At 39.2% G+C, this 27,805-nt stretch overlaps 1 protein-coding gene across 1 annotated transcript; it reads left to right on the top strand.

Moving 5' to 3' along the window:
• The first annotated feature begins 1,698 nt into the window (after nt 1-1,698).
• On the top strand, nt 1,699-27,495 carry SDHAF3 (succinate dehydrogenase complex assembly factor 3). The gene is made up of 2 exons (XM_084507672.1): nt 1,699-1,907; nt 26,654-27,495. Exons 1-2 carry the CDS (start codon nt 1,737-1,739, stop codon nt 26,855-26,857), a joined length of 375 nt encoding a protein of 124 aa, XP_084363798.1. The 5' UTR covers nt 1,699-1,736; the 3' UTR covers nt 26,858-27,495.
• The last annotated feature ends 310 nt before the right edge of the window (nt 27,496-27,805 follow it).

The raw sequence follows: 27,805 nt of genomic DNA on the forward strand, positions 1-27,805 counted from the left end.
GAAACTGCAGCTGGACCCAAGCTGTTTATGGCATGGGTGTGCTATGTACAGATGGCTGAGAGTTCACCACATGGAGATGTCACGAATATAATACAAAAGATGGGCAAGATGTCTTGGTCCTTGTGGACAGAAAGACAAGATGTAAAAAAAAATTAAAAAATTTAAAAAATAATTGCAGATTACAGACTTCACTGAGGTATCCTTGTTAATATTTGAGCCACAAAGCAAGTGTCCAGCAGAGGGCTTAAGTAGGCCACTGAAGGACAAGGACTCCTAAACTCACACGACATGGATGTAGCAAGACTGCTGTCAGTGTGTGCAGTGTGAGTGCCGGGGTCATTACATGAAAGATATTTAAATGACTTCTGCAGATGAATGCACCCCGAGGTAACTCAGGGGAACTGCACCATTGCAAATACAACTGATATTACAAGTCAGTTTTTTAACTCCGGTCTTTCAAAAATGTGAAAATCCTGACGGACTCAGGTGTGAACGAAATGCATTAAGTTTAGAAATCCTTCCTAACAGAAATATCTGCAGAAAATGCAGTTTGAGAATATAGCAAAACTGACTGAGGATTAGGCCTGCCCAGGGTACATCAGGGGCACTAGGAGAACTGGAAACCGCCAGTGAGGAAAACTGGAACTCTGAGAGCTTTCTGCTGCTTCAGCCACTTTTCAGTTAGTTACTGGGAACTTCAGTTTTCCTTCACTGAAGTGCCTGGGAGAATAAATAAACATCAAAAAATAGTAAGGAGTAATAGTTTGTAGTTCACTCTTTTCTGTATTGCTTGGACATAATGACCCGGGCTTTTGACAAGGCAGTATATTTTTATTACATTTCTCGGTATCCTGGGGAAAGCTTAATGCTCCGTGGGCCTATGGAAATGTTTCCTTTTTGTTTTGAAGAGTCAATTATTTGAGCGGCTGGAAGGAGCTTAACAGGACGGTGTGATTAGGCCGGACTTCTGTCATTGCTGTTGCTGCCTGATTTTCAACCACTTTTTTTCTTTTGTCAAAATATCTGTGACTGTTGAAGATTTTTCCACGTGGGTGGGTTGGATATGATGTTAAACAGCTGAAAAAACCGTATTGTGAGCTGCAGAGATGAAGCTTGCTCTGCATGTGGGAGGCAGCAGAAAGCGGGAGCTCGGAGATAACAGCGCGGTGGCATGAACCCTCAGCAGCCCCATGAAGACGGGAGGGCTTCTTATCATAGCTCCCTCTGATACAAGCTTAATAACACAGATAGAATTAAGCTGATGAAGTTTGGTTTTAGTGGACTGCTTTATTGGCTCTGAATTCTGCCCGGGTGTAAAATGCAGTTTTCTTCTGCATTTCTTTCTGGTGGTAGCAGAGCTCGAACATGAGGGAAGGGCTCAGAGCTGTGCCAGGGTGTGAGGAGGAATGTCAGTGCCGTGAGGGTGGTCACACACTGAGACGGGTCTCCTGGAGAGGAGTGTGGTGGGTGCCCTGTGCCTGTCAGCACCCTGAGGACGTTTGGGCGATGCCCTCGGCGACACGTTTCAGCTTGCGGTCAGCCCTGAAGGGACGAGGCGATCCCCGTGTGCCCCTTCCAGTGACTTCTCACTCACTCCACATCCCCTCCGCCCCCTCCAGCCCCATTTATTCACCCGCCCTCCGCCCCCTTGCGACAGCGGCGCTTGCTCCGGCGGCCGGGCCCCGCCCGGTAGGAGGCCGGCAGCGGCTCCGCCTCACGGCCCGGCCGCCGCCGCCATGCCGGGAGGGCCGGGCGGCCCGCGGGGCCTCTACCGCCGGCTGCTGCGGCTGCACCGGGCGCTGCCGCCCGCCCTGCGGGAGCTGGGCGACCGCTACGTGAGGGAGGAGTTCAGGAGGCACAGGGCCGTGGGGCCGGCTGAGGCCCAGCGCTTCCTGCGGGAATGGGAGGCAAGTGCCTGAGGGGCGCCCCGTGGGCAGGGGGCGGCCCCGGGGGGCTGCTCTCCTCGTCCCGTGTGCGGGGAGCCGCCTGCACGCGGCTGTGTCCTCAGCTGTGTGCATATAAACGTATCGTCAGCTGTATGTGTGGATAAACGTAGCAGCTCTGTGCATATAAACATATAACCAGCTATGTATGCACATATGCGTATAGCTGACGATATGTTTATAAGCATATAACCAGCTATATATGCATTATAAACAGCAGCCACGCAGCCGCACGTGTGATTTGCATATAATATGTTATTACAGATGTGTATGTATAGCTCCATATGCAGCTAATCGTATAAATACAGTTAATATGTATGTGTAAATAGCTCCCACGTGAGCTTTCAGGTCATTTTTGAGCAATGTTCTTCGCTTTGCAGAGTGGTTCCTAAGGCAGCAAGTCCTAAGTGAGCGCTGCCCCCCGTGACCCGGATGGCAGTGACGGCAAGGCAGATAGTGCACGAGGAATTGGGACGAGACAGGCAGATAATGCACAAGTAATTGGGATGGGACAGGCTTCATGGGACAGGAGGGGGGCTCTCGGGGTGCTCCCCCCCACGTTCCTCAGCTCTAGCAGGTGCTAGCGCACTAATAGACCCCAATAGACCTCTCTTCTGGGAGCTGGTTCGAATGGGCAGTGTGCAGGGCTTCAGACTGGGCAGCTGAAGAGTGACGGGGAGACACCTGGCCCAGCCATCTCTTCTGCTTTTAGCTACGGGGGTAGCTAAAATACAGGGGGCAAAGCAGCTCCGTTAGCCTTGCACTGGGGTGTCACGAGCAGGCAGGGAGAATGCTGCCTGGTTTTCTCTCCAGGGGAAATGAATAAATATATTTTAATTGCCTCTTGCCAACTGATAGATGCTGAAATCGGAAATTTTGTATCATTTTCTCAAATGGCTGACGCTATTATAATTCTCAGTTGCAGTTTATTTGATATTGCCAAAATGTTTCTGCATCACTGCCTCCAATTTTAATGAGCTAAAAAAACAAGTTGCACGTTAACTATTTTCGGTGCTAAAATCTTCTTTGAAATAGTTTTTTTTTTTTTTTTTAAAGGAAGACAATGTTTAAATTGAAGAAGCATTAGCCATTTCTGTGAATGTGTTTCTCAAAAGTATTTTAAAAGTAGGTTACAGGGAAAACTGGGAAAAAATAGATTACAAGGAACAGAAGTTGAATTTTGAAACCTGGCATGCAGTGCTATTAGTTGTGATATGTTCAAAGAGGAAGCTAATTTAATAACTATTTTGAGAGTGTCAGCGTAAAGAACTTTACAAGTATGTCTCTCTTTTAGCGAGATGCTAGCATGTAGTTAATGTGGCTCTTCTCATCTTTCCTTTAATCTTTTGTTTTGTTCTTGGATTTTTTCTCCCTTAAATCATTATCTACTTCATGGGGGAAATCTGTAAATCAGACTTCCAGATTTTTGGCCTGTAGGAATCTCTGCCTCTCACAACATGCTGTGGTTTGCAGTACCTTGAAGACTTGAACTAGGAAGCTGAGGAAGGTAGCCTGTAGAATACTTGCTTTAGGTAAGAGAAAGATGCTCCACTTCATTTTGGAGTCCTCTTTCTGCCTTTCTTGGGCACCAGGACACTCTTTTTAAATTTTGATCAGAAATAGGCTGGAGGCTCCAGAACAGTTCTTGCAAAACACAGCAGCGTACCTGTGAAGGCCCAGTTCTTGAAGGCTGTGTGTGTTGCTCACTCAGTGATGCTGAAGCTGTAACATGCTACTTCATATAGATGAACCATTTTTGTATTTCTTGTCTACATATCTATTTTTATTAAAAAAAAAAAAAAGAAGAGTAAAACACAACAAAAAAAACCTTAAATCACTGCTACATTAATGCAAAATGTTTATATATCATGTCCAGTTTTAACCATTTTTTTGGGGAAAAACAAAGTTACTGCTCAGATAACAGTATTTTGGCATATTGCATGCAAAGCTTTTTTTCTTCCTGATTAGCTTGTTCATTAAAGTACTCATGTACCTTAATGGTTGCAGTTCAGTGCTATAAATATTCAACTTCAATGGGAAAAGTTCTTCCCTCACATCTTTTTTTTTGCGTGCATGCTATCTGGTACAAAGTGGCACGTTGTCTGATGTTACAGAAAAATAGTATTTAGGAATTTATGTAAGGATAGTGCATCCTAATGTATATTCTTCATAGGATAGACCAAAAGTTGTGGATAGGATGATTGCACTGACATTTCTTGACTTTGAATGAGGACTCTAATATGATGTGTAATCTTAACAGGGGTACAGTCATTTTGAGTATACGTGCAGGGCGCAGAAACACAAGTAGAAGGTTAAAGAGAGATTTCTGAGATGAAGTTTAAACAGAAATGGAAAAAAAGAGGTGAAAAGACACCCAATTAATAATTGCCTTGGTGTGTGAATGATTCTAGAACAACTTGTCTATGCCCTAATGTTGCTGCAGTGTCAGTTTCCATTAAAGGAGATGAGAAAGGATCTCCTTGTTTCGTACGTAGAAAAAGTGAGGGATTTATTGTTCTGTCCCAGTTTGGGCAGGTCACAAATGACATTTTTTATGGGGAATCTAAACTGACCAGTTTGAAATTACAAAATGGGGAAACTGTTCTTTGAATATTCTTGGAATAGTTCTTAAATAAGACTGGTAGAAATAGTCTGCAGGTACATAAAAAGTTATAAAAATAATAGAACAATACAAAAATTGCATTTTTCCTGTCATTGCTGTTAGATTAATGCTTTGCCTCTTGAAACCCGCTGAGAAGTAGGAAGGGGAGATGCAAAGAAAACAAGCTTTGTTTTTCAGGAATCATGGTTGTTCAGGTAGATTGAAATTAAGTATATAAATTATTAATATACGTTCCTTTCTATTTTCTAAATATTTAATATTTTAATTAAAATAATTGGTACTCATTTACAGGAGGTGGCTGATATAATTAGATTGATAGTGATTATTACCTTGGAATGCTATTGAATTAATGTTGACAGATATGGTAAGTGAATTCATTCAAGTCGTCTAAATTGTGTGGTAGCTGATGAGAAAGCATACTTAAGAATAGGTAATATTAAGATAATATTGATTACTTCATTCCGGGTTACAAATGATAATGGTGTAGAATATTCAGCTAAGTAATTCAGGTAATCATTTGTTTTACATCATTTAGGTTAATTCTTCTTTTGAGTTGGAAATAGGTCATTTCTTACTTACCTTGTTAAAAAGTCTGACCCTGTAGGCTGGAAGGTCTGGACTTCCTGAGATGAGCAGAATCATCCTGCAGAATTACATGACATTTTCTCACATCAGAGAGATTGAATAAATTGCCTTTGAAATGCTTTGGCCTCTCTTGACTCAGAGAGCCTTTTTATAAGCTTTCAAATTAACTGCAACTGATTTGGGAGCTGGCATCTGCTGTTGTACGCTTGGAAGGAAGGTGACCATTTTTCATTCCTGGTAACATGTCCAGGCATTGTATTGGAAAAATGAAGGTGGAACTGTATCTTTCCACCCGGGGAGCTGGTCACTTAGCCTCTCAAGAATGGCTAATTTTTCTAGTCAGTATGATATCAGGTGTGATAAAAATAATTATCATTCATCAAATTTGTTTTCAACCTTCTCGCTTGCTGTGTTTGGTTTGCCTGGATGATTTGTGGCATGGACCCATAATGTCTCCCAGGACACAGCTGTCATGATGCATCTCTTTCTGTTGGTGGTTGGGTATACTGAAAGTTTTGCATCTTAATTCTTTCAGCTGGTGTGATCCTCCCTCCCCATTTTTGATCTGTGTTAAGCCTCTGGCACTGAAAAATAAGTTGAGAAGTTGAAAAGAGAATTTGAAGAGCAAATATCCGAAGTTGGGTGGGTGGACGAGGAAGCTGTGGCCAGTACAGGAATCAGACAGGGATAGGAGTGGGACATGTGGGTTGCCTTTTCAGCAAATTTATAGGTTGCATAAGTCTGAAACTGCTGCTAACTTTCTGTATTCTGAGTTTCCGTGAAGTACATTATATAAGTGATCTTTTCTTTGCCTGACAAAGAAATACATTTTTTGGGGGAAGTGAAATATGACTTTAAGGTTTTTCCCATTTTATGACTTTAATAAAAACTGTGAAATAGGATTTAAGAGTAGTATTTCATTGTAACATTACCGGATACGTTGGAATTTGCTTTTAGTGATTTTTATGGCTATCTGGATGAAAACCTTCTTATTAAGAATAAATTCCTACTGAGACTTACGTATTTAGCCCCCACTTAGGGTGTTCACTGGGTCTTAATTTGTAAGCGCAAAATTGGAGACAATTTCCTTGATTCTCTCTGATATTTCTCAAAAAGCAGGAAGGAACTTCTCACTTTTCTGAGAGCTGGGTAGTTATGGCTGATGTGGGATTTGGGTATAGCTGGACACAGGGAATCAGCCCTGCTCTGCCTTACTGCCAGGGGTGTCCTGCTCTGGTGTCAGATGTGAAGCCTGCCTCTGTCAGATGGCCCTTGGGTGCAGCACCCATGATCTGGTGAGTGCCCTGAGCCAGCTTTCATGTGTAAAGCTCCTTTTGACCACAACTAAACCCAAAAATCCCTATAACAGAATTTCACGGTGAAGCATCCTTTTGATATTGTGGCTTTACTCTCATCTTTTCAGTGCTCCTTCCAATACAGGTTTAGAAGCAGGAGTGGGGACCTGCTCCTCTTCCATGGAAGCTGCAGAGAGCCTGGGAGCTGGACACAGCCAGAAGCAACATCTGAGCCATTGGGGTCTCATCAGGCAGCCATGGCTGCCAGTCACTTCAGGTTATACCCCTTGCGTACGCCAGTCACCTTAGGTTATAATAAATTAATTGTGAGGTGAATGCCACTGAAGTGATGGAACTTCATAGAAACACATGGTGTGCTAGTAGTTCTATAAATTCCAGATGATTTTACCATTTATAAAGCATATAGCTTGCCTTCGATATTTAAAGAGTGGTATTTATTAAACCCAAACTGTACAGCAATTTTTATTAATTATAACTTAGGCTGAAGAGTTGAAATTGCTGTCTAAGCAGGTTGAATCGCTAACATGCATTGACAGTTCACTCCTTGAGAAATCAGCAAGGCATATTTACATTAGTGCTTTCAGATTCAAGGACATCAGAGGAAATTCTGTGTGTGCCTGCTCATGGACACTTTTAAAATGAATACAGCTTTGTGACAGTCAGCATGTGATTAGATCTCTAAATAAGAAACTAGCAATAATGTCAGACCCAGTAGAAACACAACCAGCAATGACATTTGCAGAATTGCTGTTTTTAAAAAGTAATTCAGGTTTCCATCTAGTGGCTGTATAAAATTCTGTCCAAGCTATGCGAGGCACAGCATATGCATAACCATGCTATGTAGCGTATCGTAGTACTTGTGTATGTGGTTAAAAATCAGGAAATAGCCTAAGGACAAAAATTACATGCATAATAGCACATAACTCTGAGGGTCTCCTTATTTTTAAAATAAAGTTGTAGTGGTCAGGAATCAGTGATTTTAGTGGTGTGCACGCAGATCCCTGAGTAGTTTTTAATCTAACAGTTTATTTCATTGCTGTAAATTAACCTCGTTCTGCTTTTTCACAGTTCCTTGGCAGCCATTTCAAAAAGTTTAACTCAGTACAGGTCTACAGAAAAAAAAATAAGTCTTAAAAGTTGTCTGTAAGTTGTACGTGTACGAGTCTAGTTAGATTTCTTGTTTCCTCTATGACTTAAAAGGAGAGAAGAGGAGATGGGTATTCAGATTATTTTGTCCTCATTTTGCTCTTCTAGCAGTGTCTGTTTTTCTTACATAAGTGTTTTACAGTAGAATTAAAAAATCCTTATCAGTGTAGGCTTTCAGATGGAGATAATAACAGGACAATTGATCGACAAATGACTTTGTAGTGGGTTAAACAGACAAACTGGCTATAAATTGGAATTGCAAATTTATCAGGAGTTCTGCTTGTTTGTATTTCACTGAGACCTTCCTTGCAGCATTTGTTTGGTACTTGTGTGAATATTGTCAGCTTGTAGTGTTTTGTAAGCATGGTAGGTGTTACTGTGTTTTCAATGCGTTTCCACCATCAACACTATAAACACTGCCAACTTTCCACAAGTGCTGTCAAGTACCATATTTTGTAATTACTGCAATAATATTATGAGTGCTGTAATTGCCTATACTGTATGGATGTGCTTTTCTGTTCTGTGTAGACACAAAATTGATATTTTTCTGTGAGTTAAAATGGAATCTGGAGCACATCTAAATAATTGTTGCAGAACTGTTTTTTTACCTTTCAGCATCATACTGAGGTATCTGCATAAGTGATACACAAATTGGAGGATTTTTAAAGCCCCAGATTTGTATATAGCATGTCTGAATATACAGCTAATGTGTTTGAACCCATTAAAGGGTCAAGGCTCTTTTATACAGTTCACTAATAGTAGTGTGAGTTAATCAGCTGTGTTTTTGCAAGAAGCTCAACCTCAAATTTCAACTTCATAATCTTGTATTTAGCACCATTTTTATCTTTTTTTTTTTATTATTATTTTTTGCTGGCTTTCATGATGCTGAAAGCTTTGGCTGTTTTAATGCTGAAGCTGATTCTGTCTACAGTTATATATCTCCTAATTGATATCCTAGTGATTATACTGCAACTCACTCCTTGGAATAAACTGAGCAGAAAAAATATCCTGACATATTTTTATTTCCGTGCCTGTTAATTAAAAACTACATTTTTTGAAGGCTGTGATTTGAAAATCTTACTTAAGTCTGACAAAATGTTGGACTTGCATGTTCTTAAAGGTTAATTCCAGAAGTAGTGTTAATGGGATTTTTTTTTTTTAATGAAATGATCATTATACTAGAAGTAAGTTGCAAGCAATCTTGCAAGTAGACTTAACTAAGTTTTATATCTTAAGGCTATGTGAGGAGTTTAATATACTCTTGTTAATATGTTCCATTTTTTTGTTGTTATTCTTACAAGGATGTTAGTGAACAACAGAGCAGAATAACGTAAAAGACATCATGATACCTTTTTTTTTTTCTCTTAACTAGGTAAAGCTGTAGAATACCTTCTAAGATTGATCTTGCACCCATCTTCCAAGAATGACTAGCAACTGATCCATAAAATGTAGATGCTTATTCTCTTGCTATGTGGGAATTCCTGGACAACATGAAATGGATACACTAGTTTTATGCTTTTTTTTTTTTTTTTCTTCCTGAATTATTCTGTTCTATAATTTAGAGGAAATGGGCAGATGATTAGGTCACTGCAGCGTTGTCTAATTTGTTTTCCCATTTTTCTGAGGCCTGGTAGGAGGGTGAGACTTGAGACATCTCCCCACCACCATTGTTTCTTTTGAGATGGCCTGACTGGAGGTATGGAACTGTGTTGGTGGTGTTAATGTCTGCATGGAGTGAATCAGAGTGATTGGTTTATTTTCTGTAGACCACCAAACATAACTTAGCACATATGGGTCTCTTGCCTTTTACAGTTGCATAGTGGAATTGAATTGAGTTTAAATATTAAATAAAAATATAATAAATATTTTAGTATTACATTTGCAGTTTTTCAGGGTTTGGCACTTTCAAGCTTCAGGCTGCAGTGCCCTTATAATGTAGTCAGCTGATTTTTGACTGTTGATACATCAGGAGTGAGTACCCTTCATAAGACTGCAGTTCTTGAAGTGTGCGCGTGGTGGCAGCAAATACTCAAATTTATAAGGCGCGTTCCCATACCAGAAACAAGTAGGGCTTTGAATCTTCTGATACAAAGTTGAATTTTCACAGATTCCTTTCTTGTTAAAATGTGTTTTGAAATATGTATTGTAATTCACTAAACCACTGCGGCAGATTTTGAGAAGGCTTTTTTATTTTAAAAATGTTCCGTGCTTTCCACCTGATGTAGCTATAGTTGTCTCTTGCGGTGCTTTCTGGTTTTGACTTGCACTGGGGTAGTTTGCTTCCCCAGCAGCAAAAGCTGTTACCAACCTGAGCAGTTTGCAATATTTAGTGACTCTCTGATCCCTTGTCACAGAAAAGGGGACCTATACCACCCTTCTATGCTTCAAAGTATTTGTCTGGCACTCTATCCTCTGGCTCCCTGTTGGTGCTGTAGTTTGCTTTTCTGGAGCCCGTGGTTGTTTTTCTCTACTTGAGAAATGTCTTACCTCTCTGCAGTGATATCCCATGTAATGTGCTCCTACTCACCCTCTGTTACTCTCCCTCTGGTCTCTCATTTTGGTAGGATTTTCACTCAGATTGCTTTTCACAATCGGATTTGCAGTTGAGCCAAACCTGCTACAGAAAACCAGCCTGACATAAGCACCCTGAGCTAGCCTTTATGTAAAAAAAATAAAAAATAAAAAAAAATCCTCATCACCTTCTAGGAACTTAGTAGACTGCCAGTGTGTGACAGCGTTAATACTTTTACAGCAGACATTGATATGGTAAGAGTCCCTTTTTTCCTGGAGTTGGAAAGTTCTGGGAGTTCTTCGAACTATTTTTTCCTCATCATTTTGTGACTGAATGGTCCAATGCAATAGGTTTGCTTCTGTTGTTCCTCTTTAAGCCTTGATGGCACATTTATTACCTTAGATACTTACATTTTCCTGTACTCTTTAATAGATGCATGTTTTTTTTTTTTGTACGCTCTGTAGCATTTTGTTTATTTTATTCCCTTGCCAGTTAGTATTTCCAAGTTCTCACCTTGCAATCTAGACCACTACTAGGTTCTCCAGCAGGTGTCCTCTGCAGGATAACCATCCTGTTCTTGGCCTGCGGATCTGGTGTCAGATGTCCTACTTGAGTGACATCAAAGCACACCTTTTCTTGCTCCCGGGGTGTCGGGAAGGAGATGGACCTACACTGTAGCTTCCTGAACTGGTTCCATCCGACTGATCTGGCAACTGAGAAGAGTCATTAAAAATCCTCATCAGCCACAGTGGGCCACAGCATAGTGTGCCTGGAGGAGATGGAGCCTCAGTATGTAGGCACAAATCTTTTTTAATTAGTCTCATTTATTTAAAGGATCCACTGAGTGTTAAATTGATTATGTCTCTGGAAGTGTAGCCCAGTATGGGTATGGTCTTCACCTAAAAAATCAACCAACCAACCAAAAAAAACAACCTAACAACAAAAAAAACACCAAATTTTAGATTCTGTTGCAAAGTACATTGGTATTGCATGGTGTTTTTAAGAGTAGGAAGTTTTATTCAAAAGGTAAAATAATAAATATATATATATATATATATATATATATATATATATATTTATTCCTGCTTTCATTCCTGGAAATGGCTGAAACGTTTAAACTGAATATTGGACTTTTTTCTTGTCCATTCCAGAATGCATACAGGCACATGTCAGTGAAACACCGTGATATTTTAGACCAAGGAGCTGTAGTCTGACACAGATACAGGAACTGTGGCTTACAAGAAAAGTGTAGATCAGGTTTAGGCTGTGCTACAAGCACATTTGTGTATTCTGGTTCATGTGGAAATGACTTATCTTGCTCTGTGTATGTACTTTATTTACAGGAGTTTAAGTTTGGTTTAACGCTTAGAATTCAATATAAGGTGTACAGCAAAACAAGATATCCAGTTGTTTTCTTGACCTCTTGAATTTTTAAATCCAGTTGATTGTTCTCAGTGTTCTCAGCATACTGGCAAGGTTTCTAACACCCGTTGTGGTGAGTCATTGTAAGGATTTGAGAGCCGTGATATGAAGAGTTTTAATTAAATAACAAATACGTATTATGTCCTTAGTGGTTTTACAAGGATGAGATCTTGTGTAGCTGTGTTTTTTTTTTTTTTTTTTTTTTCCCACCGGTTCTGCTGCTAATTGACTAGTGAAAAGAAATTTCATGGGTAGTGTTAAGGGTGTCACTCTGGTTCATGGCAATTCCACCATCATTGCGTTATAACTGAAAGAAGTTACGTTGTTAAGAAGAAACATGTGTGTCCTCAGTCAAGAAGGAAATGAAAGATACTTTGTGAATAATGTGAATGCTGATTTATTTACTTTGTCCTTGGTGAATCTGATTTCTCTTGAGTGCCTGTCTGCCAGCAGATGCCACTCCAAAGCAGGAGACCAGTTTCCCAACATGGACCAGATAGAGGAAAGTAGTTGTGGTGGACCTTGTTTTTTCTTAGGAATATTGATGGCAGTTTGCCTGGTGCTGCCCTTGTTTTCCTTGATGAGAACAGCTTATGCTGTAAACAATTAAATATTTATCTTTTAGGAAGGAGCTGGTTAAAGTTTTGTTTCCTGCTGATGGATTAAATCCCATGGCAGGGGAGATGGCAATACACAGAATAAGTTGCTTTTGGTCTTCAGCGTGGAGGTGTAGAGGTGTAGAGCACTGTTTTGGTTGAGTAGGTGGTGACCCAGGAGTCCTGGGACTCCAGGAGCATCTTTATGGAGGGGTTCTCTGTGGTACAAAGGTGCCTGTGCCAAGATTGCTGAAAGCCTGTAGCAAGGCAGGTGACTTAGAAGCCCAAGTCTCAATGAATTTCAGCAGGACATGTCCGTATAAAACTTTAAGAGGCATATTGAAAAAAAAAAACAGGCCAAGTTGTTAGTGTATCTGCCAAGAAAGTACTAGGAAGCAGTGCCCTAAAAATAAGGAATCCTAGGCGAGAGTACTCTTGTCCTTTCTAATTTTGGAAAGGGATTCTTCTTTGATGAGATGGCCTGGGTTGTGGATAATGCCATTTTGCCATCTCCAAACTGTAAACAAAAACACATGCACCATTATTCTTTAGCAGCTGATGTTTGGATGTCGATAGAGGTTGTTGTGTCCCTGCAGACACCTGCAGCAGAAGACTGATTTCACAATTGCTGGGAATTTAAACGTGGCTGAGAATGGCAGACCCCAGACTGAGGTGGTGGATGCTGTCCTTCCAGACTTGATCCACAGGGCTCCGTGACATTACTGTTTGGGTTCTCTAAAAGTTTAGCTAGAAAGGAGCCCGAGAACCTGCAGGATCGGAGTAGAGCCTGTTCAGTTGCAGCCTGTCCAGATGCAGCCCTCACCCGCTTGCTGCAGCCCTCGTGGTTGGTGTTAGAGCATCGATAGCCCTTGGCTGGCCGACAGAGCTGTAACTGCAAGGTGAAAGTTTGCCATTCTGCTTTGATTCTTAAATTTTAACTTTCTGTGCAGGAGATGATTCAAAGCTAGGGTGTTTTAATGATCTTAAGTGTATGTTTTTCCAGTGGTAAACTTAATTTCTGTGGTCATACTTATTTGATTTATTCTGAACGGAGAAGTAAATAAAGACATGCTTAAAATGTTTTAGTCCAGCGGAGAGCCATGAAACAATTAAAATGCAAGGATTAAGTGAAAGGTCAGTATTGACAACTACAGGTCCTTCTCCTGAGTGTATGTTGTCTGATTCTGGATGAACAGCTATGAAGATGTTTTATAAGAAATGGGGAGATCAGGAATAGTGTTTCTGAGGTACTCTGTGACCGATGTGTCCATCAAGCTGTAGAGGTTGGCTCTATATCAAAATTTAAGGTCTGAAATAGGATTTAACAAATTGATCGAGACAGGAATGGGACCACTGACTGTATTTAAAGTGATACTCTGCGATGCTCTGTGTGTGTGTAGTTTGAAAACCTATTCAAGGTTTTTTTTTATCAGCATTCATTTAATAATTACTTCACCAATAACCTGTTTTCGTAAAGGATAACATGGGCTTGGTTAGGGTTCTAAACCTTGCGCTTGAATTTGTTTAAGTTTTTCCAAATTTTCCATTCTGCATTTTGTTTAGTTCACATTGTCTTCAGGACAAAGTTTTTTTGTCTGACCTCATTTGGCATTGGAACCACCTTGCTTCTCCTTTTGAAGATACTTCCTGCAGCATGACCCAGTGTTGACTATTCCGTGTTAGCGGGTGTTTTACACACTGAATTTTCTAGGTGTTAACTTATTCCTTCCCTTAAGGATTTTCTCCCCCCTGTATTCGTGTGCTTGTGTGGTATATTTCAGGGGCTTGGTGCCTTACTTCTCTGAGTATTTCATGGTCATGGTCAGCAGCAAAGCATGTGGAAGTCGGGCGATGATTTCAGTGGCTCCTTCTGAAGCACCAGCAATCTTTTCTGTGGGCAGCAGCGGCGTTGTGCTGCCTGCTGTATGTGAGCTGCGGCCACCTGATTGGTAAGTTCAGTCACAAAATATTGGCCAATTTTGTCTTCCCTTTCCCCGAGTTCATCAGGGCAGAGCTGTCTGGCATTGAGGACACTGTGGGTCGCTCAGGCTGGAAGATGGCCGGGTCAGCGGTGATGCCAGGGTGGTGAGTGGAGTCCGAGGGACAAATGAAGCGCACCAGGTTGGTGGCTGCCAGGGAATTACTGCTGGTATGCAGCAGTACCTGGAGGAAGCTGATTTGTCTGAAAAGCTTTTAGGCTAGTAAGGAAAACAGTCTTGAAATTACTGTAGTTTTGTTACGTATGTTGGATAAAATAAGCACCTTTCCAGTGTGCTGTGGTTTCTGGCACTGCTGACTGAAATAGGGACAGAAGTTGGGATGGGATCTGTTAGGTGCTTCCTAGCTTTCTTGCTGTTTCATTTTAACTTTGCTAAATGGAATTGCTCCAAACTTCCAGTATCGGTTACCGAATGTGTGCTTGACTCAATAATTTGCCTGTTTTGAAGACCGAGGGTGCTTTTTGCAACAATGCCACCTAGAGAGCAAACATGAGGAATTTTGTTGGCATGTTGCCATTGGCACTTGGAAGGTGCTGCTTCTGTTAAGGAATAAACAATTGGATAAGAGTTTGGGAAGACCTTGGAAAGTAGCTTTAGTTTCCAACTTCTTTTAAAAAATTGTTTTAGTGAGATCTGTCATATTTATCCATTAAATATGTGAATTTTTTTTCAGTTAATGAGATTAATTGCATGTAATATTTAAGCATTTAACAGCAGGAAGTCATTTCTGCTTTTGCTTCATAGCATTCAAATCTTTGATAGAATTTTGAAATGTTTTAGTCTTTTTTTTGTGTGTGTGTGTGGCACAACCTTGGTGTAATTTAATTCTGGTAAGATTACAATTTTACCTGTGTTTTCTTATCTGAAGAGTTTACTTTTGGAAATGCATGTTGTTGTGGTGCTTATAGTACTTGTTTTTTGACATACAAACCATACTATTATATCTATCCATGTGATTTTAGTTTGGTTTAGAGGACATGGAGAAGAGATTTGACTTAAAGCATAGTTTTCTGGTGTTAGCTGGGAAAATTGCTGAAGTTTCTGGAGTTTAAGCAAAATAAATTACAATGATAGCAATCAGAAAGCCATAATTTAAATCAACATTCACAACAAAGTAGGGCTAAAGTACAAGCATAAACTCGGTACTCTCAAGGTATGCGGTCACTGGCACACATCAGCATCCTTTGTGGGGCAGCTAATTGCTTGTTTGCAGTCCAAGAACAACGTCCCTAAGAACTGAAATCGTGCTGTGTTCATTTTTGCTTAATCATTTGTTTAGTTTATGTGTAATGTGACGATGTAGATGTGTGTTGGCTGTGTGTTTCAATGATGTTTGGTATGCGCCAGTATGTGACATTCCATATTATGACACCAAAATCAGCCATACAAATTATGTGGGTTTTCAACATACAAACAATGAGGGTTACAGTGTTATTATGAAGCACAGCTCTGATGAAAAAACCTTTATGGCAGTTAGCAAGGACTTGGAAAACGGTGTTATACAGGATGCAAGTGCTGTCTTCATTGCTGTTAACTTCTTTTATTTTGTTTTCCATGTATCGTTTGTGCACTTATTTGCACAAATTCAAACTTTCAGAGCACAGCAACAGGTATAGGTAGGTTTAAATTAGGTGTACAAGTCTGTGTAGATTTTTTTTTTGGTTTGAAAATCAATTCCCTGATATCAGAGACCTGGTTCCAGTTAATGTCTTTCATGGCATTACAGTTTGAGGATGCATTAGCTAAATTGATATCTACCAGGGCTTCACTTGAACGCATGCAGTAGTCTAACAGAAAGCATGCAACAGTGGGTAATGGGTTTAATTGCAGTATGAACGAGCACTTTGAACTTGTTGTATTTGGCTTTGTCTTTTCTTTTCACCTTCAGATGTTCCCAATCTGTTGGGTTAGGTGACTTCTCAAGCCCTTTGTGCTATTCAGCATATCCCATTTCCTGATTAAAGCTTTTGGTACAGCAAAGGATCAGTGCACGTTACCTAGTTACTTGCCAAAGGTTTCCTTTCTCCTGAGTATTTTTTGTTTGTTTTCGTTTGTGACTAGATGCTTGTAGGCAGTGTTTGTGAGGGAAGATAGGATCCTAAAGCTATTTCAAATACATGTGATAATTTTGACAGCACTAGTGGCAGAACTTTCCTAGGGAAATTCAACACCCACCTGAGGAAATAAAACATTGTGGTGCTGGGTTCTGCGAAGAAAGGTGTTTTGCAACGCTATTATTTTAAAAATCACTCCTATAGCAGGTATAACAAGCAGTTCAGTGAAGATAAGAAGATCTGTTTGGTGTTTTTTCTCATAAATGAATACAGTAGAATACAAATGATCCCACTGCTTTTCTGCCAAAGGAAAAAAAAGAAAAGGAAAATATGTACAAGGATATGCCTACAAACCTATATATTAGCTTTAAAGGGATTTTACATTTCTATCGCTTAAATCATATTTAACTAAATAAAATGTTTGGGTTTTATAACCATGTCTCAAATTGGTCTCTCAAAACAGCATTGACAGTGTGTCTGTTCATTCACTCCGGCTGAAATTCAGAAGGCAGCCAGTCTTTATCCTCACCCCCAAAACAAGTTGTCGAAGTGCAATCTATTAACCCGAAAACAAAACAGAACAAAAGGCCTTAAAAGATGTGTTGTCGTTGGTTCTTCCACCCACTACTATCTCTCTTAAGCTTTATTTTAGGAAAGCTTGGCACTTTTTTTTTTTGGTAGGGTATTAGGCAAATCCTCCTGACCGAGCCTGTGTTGTTGTAGTGATGCGATTTGATTTCTGATACGTACGTTCCTGAAGTTCATTTAGAGGTAAGCAGTGTGCAAAAGAAACATGAGAGCAATTGGTCTCCTAGTGTCTCTTTTTCATACCAGTGTTCTGTTTTGTTTTCGGTGTCACCCTGCTTTAGGACATTAAAAGTAGATGTTAAGCCATGTTATGGAAAAAACCCGTAAGTTACCATCAGTGTGGTTCAAAGGTAAGCATCTCTGGTAGGTGATGTAAGTGTTATCCAAGATCACCTTGCTGGTGTATGTAGGTAACTTGTTTGAGTTTTTTGTGTTAGGTCTAGGTCTTGGTCTGGTGCTGTAGGAATCCTGTGCCTAAATTACAAAGCAGACACATTTAGTTGTCCAAAAGCCACCCTACAGAGTGGAGAGTGAGAACTACCTGCTTGTGAGCTTGAGATACACATCAGGCCTTCTCCACTTTTTTCTTGATTAGTAAATAGAAATCATTGATGTATAAACAGATCAAAAATAATTCAAGTTTTTAATGTTAAAATAGTGTTGAATAGTTTTAAGCAACTTTGGAGTAATTTTAAAGCCTTGCTAATATGAGTTGAGATAATTCTTTAATATTGAGAAGTCTTGAAACACAAACTGGGACCTCTCACTATTTTAAATACTCTCTACCTGGTAGAAATCTTGAGGCAAGCTATTTATTCATATTATCACTGTATGACAACTAGAGATTTTTTTTGTAGACTTACTATGTAGTCAGTTTGAAAACTCTTCTCTTCCAGGTCGTCATACACAACAGAAGAAGGACATGTTTCCTAATACAGTACAAATAAAACAATGCAGCAGTTTGTCATTGGCACTAATGATAAAAGTATCTTGGTATCAGTGTGGAGAGAAATTTAAAGGGATGCAGATGTGCCACACCAAAATGAGTAAATGCTACCACTTAACTCAGAGCAGGGGTAGTTTATCTCAGTAATCTTTGACCCACAAATAGAACTAATACACCTCACTTTCCATTCTTGCTATCTTACATACAGGCAGCCCCTTCCTGCTCTGAGTGTTAATACCTCTTCACCTGAAGCTGGAGAGCGTTGCGCTCAGCTGGGAAAGCACCAGAGAGCAGGACTAAGCCAGTGTGACCGATCTCCGCAGGGTGTATTTGCTTTCCTGAAAGGTTGCCCTGATGTTTTCTTGACTTTAGTGTTTTCACATTCTTCTTATTGTCCTTTCCTTTAAATGATAGAAGCAAATTGCTTTGTTTTCCAGTCGGACGGGTATTTTGGCTTGGTAGGGGACAACCTTTGGTTGCACAGAGGAAAGGAGGAATATACCAAGTGCATGAGAATTTTTAGGAATAAGCAGGCAGCCTGAATTTTTGTTGTAAAGGATTAAGGTTTGGTAACTGAGTGTTCATTTCAAAGTTAATACAACTCTGAAAGATTTGACTTCCTTGATTTCTGTACCTTTCTTACTCCCCACCCTGTTTTCCCTCTCATCTGATAATTCAAAGCAAGCTCCCTTTAATAGTAGAAAAGCCTTTTACAGTGGCAGAAACAAGAAAGAAGTAGTAAGAGAAGATTTAGATGAGTTGAAGTATTTGTTGTATGAGAGATTATTGGAGAATGTTCAGGCATGAATTTGATATATGTATTTGATTTTCAGAAGAACAGTACAGAAATATTTTATGGAAGAAAAGTACAGAATATTTTATGGAGTTTTTCAGAAGCACTTTTAAATTAGCTCTCCCTACAGTACTTTATTGAATTTTGAAACTTGTTCAGCAGATCAGGAGCTAGACTGTAATCCTTGTGGGTCTCTTCCAACTTGGAATATTATTCTATGATTCCACGATAAGTGAATTTTCCTTTTTCCTTTTGTACGTGATCCTTCCAGTCTTTTGCTCTTCCGTGACAGCTCAGCCCATACTTGCTGTAAAGTGAGAGGTGCTATAAAAATCCTCCTAATCAGAGCCATTGGGTAGAGGGATAAATAGATAGTGGATTGCAGATGATTACACAGGTTTTTTTCATTTTCCAGATTTGGGGCTCTGATGTAGTCAGTAGAGATGTGTACTCATTTATAGCTACTCTTAAACACGGCCATAGCACACTTGCTTTCTTCAGTTAACTTCTCTGGCTACTTCTGAAGCAGTTCAGAGGTTGTATTGAAATCTGCAGACTGTGAGTTAAAAACCCTGGTAGGTTGCATAGATTTGCAGGCTTTAGAATTTCTTGACCTCAAGAAACCAGAAGAAAAAAAAAATCATCACTATCTTAGAATTATGTTTAGAAAGGCAACTTTTAATTTCTTTGATCTTTTTGTCTGCAGCTTCAGGAGATTTTCTGGCTGCATTATATCGACCTGTTTTAAGAAAAGCAAAACAGAGTAAAGAATCTTTTATTGCAATTTTGAGAGCAGTACAGTTAAAAAAAAAAAAAAAAAAAAAAAAAGAAAAAGTGCTGTGATTTGTTCTATTGTGTGGAGAGCGTAGAAGGTTTTGTAAACAGTTTTATTAATTTCATTAAATGGTGGTAAGTTTATGTATATACGAAATGTATTTCTGGTCTAAAATGTGAACGTCATTTAGCATCTTTTGTTGCTCAGCAGCAAGAACTTTGAAAGAATATGCCTCAGGTCTAGCAGAGAGACTAGTGAGTTAATCTTTTTGCCTTTTATTAAATACATGCTAATTGCGTTAATAAACCTTTTTTACCACAAGTGTGAGTATACAGATACAAGCCAGTATGTTGTAGTTGTCTTAAATAACATCAGTTATATCAGTATGCATTTATTTTCACAGAAATGCTGTATTAGTGCTATTTGAAAACAAGAAGGACTGAACTTTAACCAAATCATTGTGATTAACTACACGGAGTTATTTCTATAGAGTAGGATTTTAAAAATGACTAGACTGGATGTCCAACTTGTCGAAGTAGCACCCTTATAGGAACTCACCTGCATTTCCTAGCGGCAATATATTTCTTATTCCTGAAAGCTTGTGAGTCCACCTGTACTCAGGCTTTCTTTTATTGAAGGCTCTGTGAAGAGCACTCCTTGAAATGTGAGTGTACGTTTCTGGTGAAGAAGCAGGTAGATAAACTTGAAGGACTCTGCTTTAAGTGCCACTGCAGGGTGGTAGTTCCAGCCAGGCTGGGCTTGTGTCTGTCTGTAGTTATCAGAGGGACCACAGCAGGGATGGCCAAGGAAATGAGCCTCTGGGACAGACTTTGACTCAGGATTATCTGTTGCCAAATTTGCTTTGCTAAATGAGGAGAGAGACTGGTGTATTGCATGGGAACAGGGAACATAAAAAATGTTCTGTTGAAACTGGGGATGCTTCTGTCTGTCCTGAGGAATGGATCTGACTTTTATGCTAATGACCTTCTGGTTTGCTTATTAAATAGCACCCATGGTTTTTTACATAATTCGTTCAATCACATTATTTTTCTGCAGGTCCATTACAGTGAAAAATTCAGTGCACTTTCAGCAGGAAGGTTATTTGTGGTGTCATTGAAATCAGTGCAAGATTCCTATTTGCGGATTAAAATTTTGTTTATATTTGAGTTTTTCATCGTTAGTTTATTGAAAACTTTGGCTCTGATGAGTGTGCAAGACTGAGCAATGGAAAAAATAAGAATGCTGAGTATCCTTTGTATGTGTCTGTACGACTGAAGTGCTTCACTGGGTATAAACGGAGTAGAAGAACATGCATGGTGAGTCTTTCAAGTGTCATCAGTTGGGATATGTAATCTTCTACATGTTCTTGGTTAGTATCTAGCAGTCTAGAAGCTAACGTGGTTGTCTTGGAAACAGGCTTTATTTTCCTTTTGCAAATATCTAGATGTGAAATCATTGTCTTCCTTGAAAATCTGGAAGTTATACTTCTCAAAGAAATAATAAAAAAAAAAAAATCAGTTGTTTGTCTCCTGTTTAGAGAATTGGTACAGAAGTCTGTAGGTGATGTCTGTATTGTGTGCTTTAATTGTAGTGTGATTATGTTGCTAAAACAGTCTTACTTTAAAAAACCTAAAATGTCTCTACTCACTTGTTAAGCTGATGTTTGTCTTGGAATTACCTGCTGTAAACCACTCTGCCAGGATTTTCTAGGTCAATATTAAAATAGAAATATTACAGTATAACGGATGTATTGAACAAGTTACGTTCCTAAAGTATGTACTGAGACTATCACTTCAGGTCTTTTCCTTTACCCTGCTTTAAATTAGCTGCATGTGATAAATCCTTGACTTTTCTGTGAGTTTGTAGCATGAGATCTGCCAGACAAAACATCAGGAGTAGAAAAAAGTGCACAGGACAGCTCTGTTTAATGAGCCTGAGAGCTGCCACACGCAGCATTAAAAAATAAATCAAAATATAAACTGAGTCAGGGAATAACCATCTTTCAAATAGTTGAGGATTTATTAGGATTTGTTTAAAAATATGAAACCATGTTCTTGAAAGAAGTTTGACATTTCTGGTCTGTTGCTTATTTGTCCAGTCACAACAGCCTTAGGGCTTGTCGTATGTAACGCTGTAATTTCATCGTAATTCTTACAGATACGGTCTAGACTGAATAATTTGTTGTGTTTTGTCCTTCAGTTCAATGGCATTTTAACGTATTTCTCTTCAAGTATTTTTGTCTCCAAGTACCAACTTAAAAGCTTCTCAAACACTGGTTTATGCTTCAGAGAAGAATTTTATTACATAAGAGAAGATTTTTTGGCTTAGTAGGAGCTTACAGTTTGAATTTTGCAGCCTGTCCAAGGAAAGAAGACCACTGCAGGAGCGTGGCGAGCTGTTGGAACCCATTCATGCGACCATCTCTTTTGGCTTACCTCCCATCTCTTGTTTCTGCTCCACTTCATGTGCCGTATCTACATTGCAGCTTGAGCTCTTCTCAGAACTTAATCGGTCAATTCATTTTTTCTAGAGTTGTTTTTTCCTACCCAGTATGTGCTGAATTTTCCTCTCTCCTTCACTAGAATGAGCTCAAGCTTTCTATTTAAGGCCTGCGATGAAGCTTATTAATGTAAGTGGAATGGATCTCAAAGGCTGTGGTTGTGACCAGATGGTGCAAAAAGCTTTTAGTGACCTAGATTTTGGCCCTGAGGCACAGTACTTACATCGGTATTGTACATCCAGAAAGCAATGATTAATCACAGCTTGTTTTCCCACAAGTGACAGTAGAGTCACTCTGAACTGTAACGGTGTTGCATTCCTTTTTTCTTTTGCCTGAATAGAATTGGTATACGTGTATGATTACCTTGATGGTCAAGCCACGGGCTTTCCGCTTTTACCTCAAATTATGATCTCATAAGTCTTACATGCGAAAAGGACGTTAAAATTACATATTATTTAAGCTACAAGCAAAACTGAGTTGGTCCTTGAACTTGTTTCACATTCCTCTCAACAAATGTCATTTCTTCCAGTTTAACAACATTAGTAAACTCTGTTCGAAAAAGAGTCTATTTATACCTTCCCGATCAAATAGTAATTCTCCATGCTGATTACTAGGTATTGCATAATTATGTTCTCTGGATCCATTTTAGCTGAACATTTTTTAATTTACTCCTTCCGAACTGCAAAGAAGCAACCAAAAAAAAACCCAACCAACCCCAAGACAGTTCAGTATAGTTGCAGTGTGTGCATCATTGTGTTGCTGTGGTCACCAGCCTTAACTTTTGGTTGATAATCACATATTCTAGCATCCTTCCCGAGTCTCCAGGGAAAACTTGGTGATCTTAAAGTTCTTATTGCTTTTTTTTTTTTTTTTTTTCCAGCTCAACTTTTAGGACACTTTTTTTCTGGCTGTTTCCAGTCATTACAACCGTAGCTTTGTACTGGAGAAATCTGTTTTACCCCTGTGCATCAGAAATGGCAACATGGTCTTTCATCCTCAGAAATTAAAATACCACGGAATTCAAATTTCTGTAAAGATAAGAAGGAACTGCAATTTTTGTCATGTGCTTCATGGTGTTGCTGAATTCGAGCAGCAGAGGTCTATGTATGAATGCAGGGAGGGTAAGCATATTATTTAGGACCTGTGTGAAGACAGCACTTGAGGAACATCCACTTGCTTACCTGCTGCAGCCTGTGCTAGCCTCGGTGCTGTGTCAGGTCTGCAGCTCCGTCTGATTCAGCCCAGCCCTGCTGATGAAGGGCTGTGCTGGGGTTTTGGGGTGTGGGAAACTCTTCTTGATTTGAAAACCGGAGAACTTAGTGTAACTTAACACAACTCTTCCTTTTCTAGTAGATATTAAGCATTTTGTTGATGGATTTTGCAGTGTAATAAAGGAGATGCTAGAACAAGAAAACATAAGGTGAAACGTTGATTTCTGTCATAAATAAGCTTGCCAGTAGTTCTGGCCTGTTATAAATGTAACAGGTATATACTTAGCTATATTTTATGAAGATCAGCTTGTTTCTAGTGCTTCATTTAAATGTGATTTTAGAGGCTTTATTTTAGCCTCTGAATGTAAGCACTGTCTGTGGCAATAGGACTGAAACATTTGGCCTCGAACCTTTTGGATGTTGCTGTTTTCCACGTTACGTGTGAAATCCCACGGCATCGCCCAGCAGGAGCAGCGGTAAGCCAGTGCTGAATGCTGGTGAACAGCTCCCTTTGCTAGGGGTTGCCTCTGGCCTGGTGTTACAAACATAGTGGCTGCTCAGGTGGTTTAAATGCCTGACATTTCCAGCATCTGCCCACGACCGCGCTGGGTACCTGCCTGCCTTCGTTCTTCTTGTGCCCTTCTCACAACAACTACTGCTTTGACTCTCCACATTAAGGGACCCTGAGTGCTGCAGGGAATATGTCACTTTCTGGAATCATTCAAATACAACTGAGTATTTTAAAAAGCAGGAGGAGGGCTTACTCACCACCTTTTCTAGTAGATTCTCACTTTGTCTGAAGTCATCACAGCGTGTCCTTTACACAAAGACAGGTGATGTGAAGTTGTCTAATATATTCCTGTTAGAGGACGTGTGACTTAAAATAGCTGTTTATTCAGATCGACTAACTTATTTGAATGAGTAATTGTATTTGAATGAGTAACTGTATGCAGTTTCTAAAAGTTTAATGGGATATTTTAAGTGGTTTTAAAGGGTGAAGTGTAGGTTGTTCCGGTTTTATGTGTACATGAGTGTATGAAAATCCATTGAAATAAGGCATTAAGCTGAGCTAATGTGTGGTAAATTTTTTCTGGGATTGCTCTTACATTTCTAACTATATTTACAGCTGCAAGTAAAATCACAGGAAAATGCTCTGGAGTTTCACGAAGTATATTCCCCATTTAAAATTCACTTCTGCGAAGACTTTCTTTTACTGTTAATTAATTACTTTAACAAAATACAAAACAAATACATTATTTTTTTAAGTAAAAACACAGTAAATCACCTGCAGCAATCTGCGCATATAATCATGCGTTCAGCATCTTTCTGTTAAGATGAGAACAGGTCGTTCCTTGCTGTGCTGTTTGTTCACATCATCATTTCTTCATGCCACAGTCCTGTCAGCATGTGTTTGGTTTTGCTCCTAGCAGCAGAACGAGAATTTGAAATGCTGTGATTTTGAGTTAACTCACGGTGACCGATGAGGGTGGCCTGCCAGGCCATGCTTGTTTTTTGATGTCACCTTGGGAAATCAGTTTAAAATGAGCTGATACCATTTTTCAGTGCCTGGCTGAGATGTTAAACAAACAGGGCACAGAGCAGCTGCTTCCTAGCTGGCCCCAGTAATGTTGCTGTTTGATCAGTGCTGTCATTAGTTCGGCTGCAAGTGAAGATGGTCGTCTGGATGAAACAAAAACGTCAGCTTTATACTTTAACTGCTTATCACGTAGAAGGGAGATTAAAAATCTTTAGACCTTTTTAAGAGAAAATCTGGCAGCCAAATGAACCATACAGGTAGTTACTGTGAATAGGCATATCCATCCTGAATGTTTCTATCTTAATGAATGAAAGCCTTTCAGAGATTTTGGGAGTGGTTTAAGATGTAACGTACTACATGTTACACCTACCTTTGAGGAAGATGCTGAAGAAGATAGGAAAGACGATTGCCACTCTTCCCAATGCAAACAAGCTCTTAACTCATTTAATCTTACAATTAAATCACAAATTTCTATCAACATTTCCTATCAACATATCAGATCTACCAGCAGGTACTTGGCAAGATGGCAGTCTGCACCTGGCAGTCAGGAACGGGGCTTTTTTTTTGTGTGTGTGTGGTTGTCACTTTTATTTTTGTATCTAATTCTTTCTAAACTTTGGAAACAGCAAGGCTTACAGCATTTCTGCAATGTGTGGTATTTTAAAACTTCTGATGTTGCCCGTCCCATGCCCTTTTGATGAATTTGTGCATTCTGTGAAAGTTTATGAATCAGAAGAGGAACACCACTTATTCACTTCAGGAAATTAATTTATTTTCAGAAAAATTATTGATTAGAGCAAATACTTGCTTTCTGAGTTTGTGTAGCAAACACAAGCTTATGTATTTAACAGTGACATAGGATTTTAAAGCAGACTAATGGTTGGGCATCTGTCTGTGACACCGATGGCCACATACCATGGGATAAATAGTTGTCTTTTGAGTGAAACCAGCAGGAGAGGTTGACTTGACTTGGGCTTGATTCTGGTCTTATTTGTTTCTGGTGGCAGTCATATACAAGGGGTAAGTCATATACAAGGCAAAAACGTGGGTTTTGCTTTGGCTTGGTTTGATTTTTTTTTTTTTTTTCATATAAATGCCTGATAGGGTACAGCAGGTTCAGACAAGGTATTGTGACTATCAGAGCTTCTTACACAAACAAACAGAAAACCAACCAACCTAAAAAAAAATCCTAAGGTGCAGAAGTAGTCCCTGACTGTCACTCTTTGCCATCCATGCAAGGGAGAACACCTCTGGTGCTGTGCATGTACTAAGTGTGGCTCTGCTGTGTCTGCAGGCTGTTTTTTTTTGTTTTTCAGCTTATTTCTGAACTTCATCTGAATTAAAGCTCATGTGCAGTTAGAAAAATGGTGCATCTTCTATACAGAAGCTGAATCTTAAATTACAGAACTACGTACCAGCAAGACATGTAGTGCCTTTCCACAGATCCCTGATATCAGAAAAAACTATGAATTTCTCAGAGCACAATAATGTGTAAACAACGAGGCATCCTGAGATTTGTTTGTTTCTCAGCTGGATTTGTAGACGGAGAAAACGAGCTATAGCGTGTATTTGTTCTGCTTCCAGCCTTTCTGTAAAGGCGGAAAGATATTTTCATGGGGGCATCATTGCCTTTTGGTAAAATGAGGTGAGAACCATTTTCTGTAATGAGCAAACAAAACCCCAGCATTTTTCAGGGTCCAGTTTTGAATTTTTGTTCTTTACACTTTAAATCAAAGTGAAGCCATAACTACTGTGGCTTTCTGGCATGTGCAGAAGATTTGTTCAGCTAGAGAATGAGTGGGGAAGAAGAGCCAGGGGTGACAGGTCCAGATGGGAGCCACTTTGGAGTGATGCAAAGCAGAGCCCATCATTAGGGGCAGTACTTGTATTATATATGTATTTTAAACTATCTACTTAAAATTGATCATAGATGTTAGAGATTTCTTAACTTTTCTTTCTAACAGAAAGTATACTTTTTTGTCATTTGGTGTAAATAGACTATTATAGAAGGTTATGTAAGAGTATGATACTATGGTAAAATGGTATTTAAAAAGTTGACATCCTGCACTTGTCATTTTTGTGACCTTTGTATTCTTTCTTTGTTAGAACTACGCGGCACTGATACGGCAACAAATTAATGAGGACAAACAAAATTCAAGAGAAAAGACTGTATTTGGCATCCAGCTCACAGAAGAAAAACTTAATGACTTCCGCGATGAGCAGATTGGGCAGCTGAAGGAACTGATGGATGAGGCTACCAAACCTCATAAAGAAATAACAGTTTCTAAAGACTCAGAACACAAAAGCTAAAAAGGTTTTAAAGATTCTTTTAATTCATACGGAAGCATTTTGCAACTTCCCTTTCCAGCTGGGCTAGAATGTGATTTTTGTGGAATGACGGATGCTGCTGTTGCTATAACTTATCTGAAGCTGATGTCTCTGGCTTCTTGTGCAAGAATGACTGCTAAAATGGAATCATAACACTTTTATGTTAATTGCAGTTGTTTTTTTTTTTTTTTCATTTTTTCTCCTAATGGAAGGTGGAGACTTAAAGAATTTGGTAACATTAAATTGACATTTTAAAAAATCAAAAGTTTTATTTTTAATTTAAGCACCCATAGAGCAAAACTTCTTTCCATTTGTACATCATCCTCTGCCATGATGGAAAAGATGCAATTAACGTTTGTTTTCTGATGTGAATTCAGTAGACAATGAACAAAAGTGTGGTGCTAAAGTGTGTTTATTTCAACAGAAAGAAATGAGCAGTATTAGAAACACATAGAGCTGCTGAAATTGAAAGTTGGTTTTCTTATTGAGCTGTATTGTGAAATTTGCTTTAAAATAAAAGGTATGATTCATTATTAAATTGACTTGTAAGGAGTTGCTGGTTTATGAAGGAAATTATTTTTGAAAGCTATTATTCATATCTAAACTTTTTTTTAAACACATTCATTAGTTGGTTGGTTTATAGTTAGAGTTCAAATAATCTTTATAAGCTCTGCATCCAATATTATTATATTATATTATCATATATAATATATTATATTGACCAAATTTATGGAGTCCTCAATCACTAAAATCACCTGGTTCATAATAATGTATAACAGACATCAGTTTTTTGGGGTAACGGGTAAGTCTTCATCAGGACAATGCATATCTATTGTAATACTCATATTATTGTAACTAAAAAAAATAACAAAAACCCTACTTTATCTGCTAAGAAGAAACAACCCCCTGTTCAAAAGACAGTTTTCATTT

Source organism: Aythya ferina (assembly GCF_964211825.1).
Source record: "Aythya ferina genome assembly, chromosome: 2".
NCBI lineage: Eukaryota > Metazoa > Chordata > Aves > Anseriformes > Anatidae > Aythya > Aythya ferina.

Bases quoted from the DNA above. Each gene is read 5' to 3' on its own strand.
- SDHAF3 (XM_084507672.1), top strand. From the start codon at position 1,737: ATGCCGGGAGGGCCGGGCGGCCCGCGGGGCCTCTACCGCCGGCTGCTG. The intron at 1,908-26,653 runs GCAAGTGCCTGA...TTTCTTTGTTAG, and splicing joins GCTTCCTGCGGGAATGGGAG to AACTACGCGGCACTGATACG.